The 8,916-nt window shown below is 41.4% G+C and overlaps 1 protein-coding gene across 2 annotated transcripts in view; it reads left to right on the forward strand.

Moving 5' to 3' along the window:
- mark4 (microtubule affinity regulating kinase 4) overlaps positions 1-8,916 on the forward strand; it is a 54,308-nt gene that overhangs the window by 31,468 nt on the left and 13,924 nt on the right. For both annotated transcript variants that reach the window (XM_034866986.1, XM_034866987.1), the window contains exons 4-14: positions 883-931; positions 1,014-1,079; positions 2,796-2,866; positions 3,449-3,505; positions 3,690-3,926; positions 4,355-4,474; positions 4,559-4,658; positions 5,268-5,377; positions 5,714-5,900; positions 6,020-6,240; positions 6,843-6,946. In XM_034866986.1, coding sequence (XP_034722877.1) covers positions 883-931; positions 1,014-1,079; positions 2,796-2,866; positions 3,449-3,505; positions 3,690-3,926; positions 4,355-4,474; positions 4,559-4,658; positions 5,268-5,377; positions 5,714-5,900; positions 6,020-6,240; positions 6,843-6,946 — 1,322 coding nt within the window. The remainder of the gene's footprint in view (positions 1-882; positions 932-1,013; positions 1,080-2,795; positions 2,867-3,448; positions 3,506-3,689; positions 3,927-4,354; positions 4,475-4,558; positions 4,659-5,267; positions 5,378-5,713; positions 5,901-6,019; positions 6,241-6,842; positions 6,947-8,916) is intronic.

The following is an 8,916-nucleotide window of genomic DNA, read 5'->3' on the forward strand; positions in this document are numbered from 1 at the left end:
CACACACACACACACACACATATACACATACACACACATACACACACACTCAGGGAAGCACGGCAGCACACACACATGCAAAAGATTACAGATGCAAATTGGCCAACTTAATAGCAATACGCCAAGGTATAAACGCGCCTGGCTTTTAAAGGGAATGGGTGACCTCTGATTGGTTTATTGCATGTTACGCCCAAAACACACCTATGAATTAACAAAGATACTAAGTACATCTCTTTTGAACCATAAACCCGGTGCACAGACCCTTCTTTGGACACGCCCTAAACGCACATGCACCATGCGTTCACTCCGTGCGCTCAGATTGTTAAAATATGACCCTCAGACTCAGATGTGTTTTTCATTTTCAAAAGTACATTTAGTATTATTTGTTGTCTCCATATATAGATTGTAACTATGCATTCAGCATATTGTATACGTTTTACGGTTCTTATGTGTAAATAAATTACATAAATAACATACAATATTAAACACCTTCTACTGTACATACTGATTTTTATGGAATTAATGCGTCTTTAACTTAACCATTTAAATTATTATGAATTTTTCAGCATGGATCAACATCTTAATGTTTCAAGATAATGCTGCAATAATTATATATATATATACATTTTTTTATTTTGTCCATATTGCCCGCTCTTAAACTGAAGTTAGTTACACATCACAAAAATAACACGCGCAACTTTTTTAATTGAAGCCATGCAGCAGTTTAAATTGTCATTTTTCTTTTACTATCATGATCATTTAGTTTTTTGTAATTTCAAATATTTTAAGCAATTTCAATGTGAATGTAGACCTTTGTGTTGTCTTCTAATTGAGACAAAAGAAAAAGGGTGTCTGATTGTTCACTTTCTCCTTTTTTCCCAGCTGTTTCGAGAGGTACGCATCATGAAAACTCTGAACCATCCCAACATAGGTGAGTTACTCTCCAGATTATTATCTTGTGTGTGTTTCCATGCTGGCCTTTGTGTTAACGCCTCATCTTTCGTGTGTTACAGTGAAGCTGTTTGAGGTGATTGAGACTGAGAAGACTCTCTACCTGATCATGGAGTACGCAAGCGGAGGTGAGTGACATCCGCACCACCACCATCATGGCCAACTATTGGATGGTGCCAGTTAGATTGCTTTCTTTGACTGAGATATACAGTACAACCCATGAACTCATTAATATAGGGTGTAAAAGATTTAGTCCCTTCCCGTTTCCCTCCATTTTCATTATTGAAATGTATTTCTCTGTGAAAAAGGCAAATCCCTTTTCTTTATGGTTTTCTCTGCTTCCCTTTGTTGTGCTCCTCTTTTCATTGTGCTCTTTAACAGTGTTCCACTGTTTCCCATGCACGTTTCTATTTTTGCAGTATTCTGTTGTTTTTTCCTTTCTTCTTGTGATCCTTTAATCTCTCTCTGCTGCCCTTTCTGGATGTTGTGTGATCTCTTACTTCCCATGCCTAATAAGGAGCCCGCAGCTCACCAGCTGACATGCTTCTCAGTTCAACTCAACTGTACCCCATTTTTGACTTTTTAGGATCTCTAAGGTCAAATGGTTGGCTGGAGTACACGTACACACACACACACACATAAACACACACACACACACACACACACACACACACACACACACAAACACAAAATATATATGGAGACCTGCACACTAACAGTGAGTTTCTAGAATATAAATGCAACATGAAGTTTGTAAATCAGGATTGATTTTAATGTATCATGTTAAACTATAACAGAAGGTATTACCTCATAAACATATCCATATGCCCTTACTCATTTCACATGTAAGCCACCTACACATGATCCGCCGTCAAACTGGTCTGTGCTGGCTGTTTTATTGTTTTCCTATGCGAAGAGCGGTTGAGACAACTCGAAGGAAGCTCGGTCTTTGGTGCGGTGCACCGCTCGGAATTGCCACCTAGCGCTGTGCTCAAGAATCAAACTATTTTAACTTTGAGATTATTGCCAACGACCTTGCAAAGTGCAACAAAGAAAGGAGGTTACCAGAAGCAATGATGACGTGCACTGTATATGCTTACCGTGCATTGTGTCTGAAGTGCCTGCATTATGCTCTGTGCCCTACCTCACATTCTTTTCATGTGTAGGCAGATTTATTCCAGGTTTTAACCCTTTACGGCATTGCTACATTTGTGCAAGCTTGGCGCAGAGATTTTATAACACTTAAACACACATCAACACATACTGAGGGAATAAACATTCTTAATTTGCATATATCTTTTGCAAGTGTTGTTGCATGAGCCTGAGGGAGCTATTAAGCTATTAAGAAAGACAACCTAAGTGCTGGTAGGGTTGCACAATATTGACAAAAAATATATAAATAAAGATAACCGGACACAACTTTTCTTTCTCTTCTCCAATTCGTTCCGTTTTGTTGTCTCTATTTCTTCACTTGCACTGTCACTCTGTTGAAATACTGAATGCACACACACATCACGTGGTACGCTCTATAGGGTTTGTCACGTAGTCGACCTGTGTGATGAAATGTACAAACATGTGCAAGTTGCACAGTAACTGGCCAATGAAACAAGATCATTACAGCCTTTCAAACGGGCTCTAAATCAAACACAACTAAGCCACACACCAGCGGGCGGGACGCAGTGCTCCACAAAATTAACAAAATGATGCATACTTATTGCGATACTGAGTCAATCTGTCTTGCACCCCTAGTTGCTGGTGACAGTTCCATGTAACTATTATACTATATATTAGTAACTTCCATGCTTGCCTGAACTACAGTAATGCTTTGTTTTTTTACACTCCAGGTGAAGTGTTTGACTACCTCGTGGCTCATGGCAGAATGAAGGAGAAAGAGGCCAGAGCCAAGTTCAGACAGGTCAGTTAAGCGTCATACCTTACCTCAATTGTCTGTCTGTCTGTCTTTCTATCTGTCTGTCCGCCCCTACAAAAATAATAGCTGCCGTTATGTCCCTGGTCAGATGTTGACATTTGACAGCCAGCTATTCCTTGTGGTAAGAAAACTGAGCATAACAAATAAAAAAAGTCTGGACTGATTTAAGAGAAGAGGAGGGGACATGTTGTATTAACTCATCTTGTCAACGTTACAAGAGCTGAAATTGGAGCTACTTCAGAGTCCGAGTTGATGTGACTTGTTGTTTTTATACCTTGCTTTGCTTGTAACTGGGCAGTGTAAACCTGAAGCTGACCAATGCAGGAATAAAGAAATGCAGTACAGTTTTTCCACTGTGGTTCGGACCAAATAAAAGAAACAGTAGGTGTGATCACACACACAGAAAGTTAGTTTCTGCTTTTTGTTGCTGATGTTGAGTTATATTGTTGGTGAAGGAAGGCGTGTGAATGTGTGACTTGAGCTCCTAGTTTAGCTTCCATTTACGTGTTAAGTACAAACATTATGTGCAATTATTATCATAATATTGTCTTCTTTTTCTCTCCTCAGATTGTCTCAGCGGTGCACTACTGTCATCTGAAAAACATTGTTCACAGAGACTTGAAGGTGATTACACAGTGTTACAAGAAAAAAATGAAAAGGATTTCACAAGCTTCAAATAAGCAGATATCTGTGAAAGTCTCTGTCTCAATCATTACCACATTACACAGACTGCATTCACTCAGCTTTTCACTAACAATACTTGATTATAAATATTTTTCTGTTTCACGGTCTATGTTGTTTCGTGCAGGCGGAGAACCTGCTACTAGACGCCGACTCCAACATCAAAATAGCCGACTTTGGCTTCAGTAACGAGTTCATTGCGGGCAGTAAGCTGGACACGTTCTGCGGCTCCCCGCCCTATGCTGCCCCGGAGCTCTTCCAGGGGAAGAAGTACGACGGTCCAGAGGTGGACATCTGGAGCCTGGGTGTCATCTTGTACACACTGGTCAGTGGGTCCTTGCCCTTTGACGGACAGAACCTAAAGGTGGGTAACGTGGAGGCTGTTTATGTCCAGTATGAAGTCATTTAAGCAGACAGAAATCTGGCGTACTGCAGTTAGAACATGGGATGCAGTGCGCAAGAACAACGTGTGCTTTGTTGTTTTTCTTCACTTATTATTGGTATTATGTAGAAGAAAAAGAATGTACCATAGATACATTATTCTGGGTTCATTTTAGATACAATCACATGTCAATGCACTTTGCTTTTGAAGGCCAGAACACTGGGCGGTGTAAAATGCCAGATGCCTGTTAGAACTGCATGCTAGGGGGGCCTAGACAGCTCAGTTAGTAGATCAGGCACCCATATATAGAGGTTTACTCCTCGATGCAGCGGGCCTGGGTTATATAGATTATAGATCTAATGTCCCTCTAGCAGAAATTAATTGTGTTTATCTATGTGTTTTTCGTTCAGGAGCTGCGGGAGCGTGTTTTGAGGGGGAAATATCGTGTGCCCTTCTACATGTCTACAGACTGCGAGGGAATCTTGCGCCGTTTCCTGGTCCTCAACCCTGCCAAGCGCTGCTCGCTGGACGTGAGAAGACAAAATACACACAGCAAGTTCAGATTCACCACATTAGTGTCTAAATATTGAGCTCTCCTTTTCTTTCCTCACCAGCAAATAATGAAAGATAAGTGGATAAATATCGGCTATGATGGCGAGGATCTGAAGCCCCACACAGAGCCTGTGGAGGACTTAAACAATGCCAGCCGCATTGGTGAGAAACACATTGATTAATTTGCCTAATCATTGATCGCACAATTGCCTGGTGTTGAGTTGGTTTGCGTGGCAGGTCACGTTAACCGTAAACAAAAATATTCAGTGAGGGTAAGCTGGGAACATCTGGCTGAGGCCCCTGTCCACAGAGTCTTCAAGTGCCATTCCAGGACGTTTTTTTTTTTTTGTATTTTTTGGGAGGTTGGGGTCATGGAATCTGATTGGGTCATGTTCAAAGCCTCCAGTACAGAAGTGTCTGTCTGTATTTGTGGCCGCAAAGTCATCCGTGCCTCTCATGATGAGAAATTCGAGAAGTCCTGATGCTCAACCTCCCAGGGAAAGCTGATGGCAGAGATCTCTAATTGCATCACTCAAAGCTTCTTCTACATGAATGTCCGATGGGATGTCCAAATATAGAATCATAAAAGCTTAAGACAACCTAAATAGTGCTCCACACATTTTCTGCTAGCACTGAAGGTTCACACCAAGCAGACCATTCAGGTCAAACCTTTCATAATTGTATAGGTCAACCTGCATGATTCCTGTGTAGCTTGTCACTTGCTGTGGATCTTTATTGACAGTGTTTGTAATTTCGTTTGTCTCATTCCAGATGTGATGGTTGGGATGGGCTTCACCAGAGATGAGATCAGAGATTCACTGTCTAGTCAGAAGTACAATGAGGTCACCGCCACATACCTGCTGCTGGGACGCAAGAATGAGGTGAGTGTATCAGCTGTTTGTTTGTTTGTTTATTTTCAGCTTTCTTTGTATTTAGGTGGGATATGAGGTAATGGTGTATGCATTTCTTTGACAGTGTGTGTCATAACTTTTGCCAGATAAGCTCATATTCTAAATCAAATATCACAAAATTATGAAATTCCACAGAATGGGAATCAGATTTAGGATCGGGAGAGGGTGTCAACAGTTCACATTGCAAATTTTGGGATTTCATTGTAGAAGACTAGCATGGTCTTGTTTATAGCCCTGGGTTGAATGGAAGAGAAGCTGTGAGCAGTGTAATCAATTTTTTTTGTTCTTTCTGTATATGTCTCTCAGACGGAGAGCAGTGTGTCTCGGTCAGGCAGCAGTCTGAGTCTAGCTCGAGTCCGACCCGGCACCCTCACCAACGGAACCAGCAAGCACCCCACATCGTCCTCCTCCTCCGCTGCAACTTCTTCCTCTGGCCACAAGGCGCAGCGCAGCGCTTCTACTTACCACCGCCAGAGACGACACTCTGACTTCTGTAAGGCAAAATGGCGAGATCATTGATGTTATGTGACAAGTTAGAGTTTAATACATTTTCAAATGTTGAAAGCGCTGCAGAAAGCTACTTCACTGAGAACTTTGTATCCTATCTCTCAGGTGGTCCTGCGGTTCCAGGGTCGACAAACCCTAAGCGGAGTCCCAGTGGTGTAGGCGAAGGCGCGGGCCTGAAGGAAGAGCGTCTGTCAAGCCGCAAGCCGAGCACCAGTACCGTTGGCTCTCGTAGCATCCCTACCCCCTCCAGTCCCATGGTTAGCTCTGCTCATAACCCAAATAAGGCAGAGATACCTGACCGGCGCAAGGAAGTTACTGCAACCACAGTAAGGCCAAAATGATATTTTGCCTATGTGATTCAGACCTCTGTCACCTTTAATCTGTTATCAATAGAAAAGGTACAGATGGTATAATCCTCAATCTAATCCTAATCCCATTTACTCAGATTAGACTTCACTGACACAGAGATTATAGAGACTGCAACGTCCTTCACAAATTAGAGAAGAGTTTAACTGTAAAACACTTGCAAACATAGATGACAAACTGTAGATTCACGCAGCAGGGAGAATATGGAGATAACGGTGGTTCAATAAGATAATGAGTGAGTCAGTCTAGGGAATTTTAAGCGTTGAAGACAGCAGCCAGATAAACCTGAGATTAACTCTTTAATGTTCTACATGGCAGATACAGGCAGAACACACTGTCTCAGGTCATACAATCAAGAGAAGTCTTTACTTTTTTAACTATTTGAAAAGCTTTTTTTTTTATTTAGGCCTTTTTGAATAGTGTGACCTAAATGATCAGACATAATAGATGTTCTTTTATTGTGTTATGTTGTAAACCCCTTTCCCTCATCACATCAGACTAAAACACACAATTGAGAAGATCAAACATTCATATGATTTTGGATTTCTGATTCTTTCTCCAGAATAACGTCCCAGCCAGTGCCATGACTCGAAGAAACACGTATGTGTGTACAGACCGATCCAACACTGATAGACACACACTGCTGCAAAATGGCAAGGAAAACAGGTGAGAGGAGCTGTATATGTTCTGTAAAAGATTAACAAAGTGCCCTCACAGCAGAAAGTTTGGACATCTTGGGGATTCTTCATTTTTTGATAGGACTGTTTTTTTCAAATGCAACATGAGGAAGAGCGGGGCGATATGGAGGAAACAAAATATCACAAATTATATTTTTGACCAAATACATTGATGTCGATGTTGTGGCTATATTGTTGACTATTGGTGGTTTCACTCAATATTGACACAATGAGAGTTTTGACTAATAATCACCAATGAATGACAAAGTGGGTAAAGGCAAATTATAAAATGGCAACAACACTCCTATATCAGTGTAGATTCTGAAGATTTTAGCATCACCACAGCCAAGAGTAAGCTGGGGGTCTGTTTTGACTTTGTGCCAGTTCTAATTGTAACCTTATTCTCCCTAGAGGACCTCCAAGAGTTGAGATTAGGTTTAGGATTAAGGTTTGGGTTAGTAAAAAGACAGTAAGTTTGGATTGCTCTGTTGCATCCTATTTAACCCAATCTAGGAAACACATAAGTATTCATAACAAATACAGTGTGAAGGGGTGTTGTTAAAGACTGGTTCTGGGCAGTTAAGGCAGAGGGAGAATCAAATTAACAAATGGATAAGAGACTGTTGAAGAGTTTTTAAAGATCCCATGGCATGAAAATTTAGTTTTTTTATCATTAATATGCGTTCCCCCAGCCTGACTATGGTCCTGCAGTGGCTAGTTATAGTGATAGGTGTAAACCGAGCCCTGGGTATCCTGCTCCGCCTTTGAGAAAATGAAAGCTCAGATGGAAAGCAGCAAAGAAAAATATGAAGGAGTCATGATTAAATGTACAAATATATATTTTTTAAACTTTGTGTTAAAGCTACATAAAAGTATAGAACATTGTTGAAAATGAGTCAATAAACTGCACAGACATGGTCATGTTGACCAACCATGATGATTCATCAGAAAGATGGATAGATTAGAAAGCTCAGTGTTCTCAATGAAGCGCTGACTCCCTGGTGTTTTAGAGACAGTTTGTGTTTTGCCCCTCCGTTTTGATTTGATGTCACACCCAACACTATTACATTCAACCATTACCCCGAGGCGCCTTTGCCGCTCCATTTTGTGATTTAAAAGGTGGTGTTGAGGGACAGTTCAAAAGAAAAAAGGATGGGAGAAAAGGGGGGTTGAGCAGGAGAGAGCAGCAGAAGTGAATTGAAGACTGGCATTGTGCCAAGGTAACCCTCCATTTGCCTCAGAGGCCTTGTCAATGTGATGCCATGCCAGTGCTGAGGATGGGACAAACACGTGCATGAACACAAACACACAGTCACATTTAGTTAAAGATACACAAGAGAGACACAAAACACTGATTATGTACATGACAGCATGTGTGTGACCATAGTTAATCACATGTGTATAAAACATACAGGTGTATCGAACACACGCTGCAGTGTATACTCAAATTAGACACACAGACACTAATCTATGATGACACCAGAAGATAAATGATATCATGCCAAGACGTGTTTCCTCGGATCAGGGAGGCTCCAAAATCATGGTTGCATCTGTCGCCATGGTCCCGCTACACGTTCCGTTCTGCGATGCCATGTTACATCCTACCTTTTTTGGGGGGACTGTGTTATTGCCACTCTCAATTTTAACCCCAACTGGTCGTCAGACACTGCCTACCAAGAGCCTGGGCCGGGGTCTGGGTCTGTACGAGGTTTCTTCCCAAAGGGGAGTTTTTCCTCGCCACTGTCGCGCTGTTGCTTGCTCTGGAGGAAACTACTAGAACTGTTGGGTCCTTGTAAATTCTGGAGTGTGGTCTAGACCTCCTCTATCTGTAAAGTGTCTTGAGATAACGCTTGTTATGAATTGATACTATAAATAAAATTGAATTGAATCTGGTTGTTGCAAATAAAAAATGCATCATAAAGCACAGTTTGATGTAGACAACACAGTCCTGTTGTCCAA

The sequence above is a fragment of the Etheostoma cragini genome, chromosome 3 (genome assembly GCF_013103735.1).
Source record: "Etheostoma cragini isolate CJK2018 chromosome 3, CSU_Ecrag_1.0, whole genome shotgun sequence".
NCBI lineage: Eukaryota > Metazoa > Chordata > Actinopteri > Perciformes > Percidae > Etheostoma > Etheostoma cragini.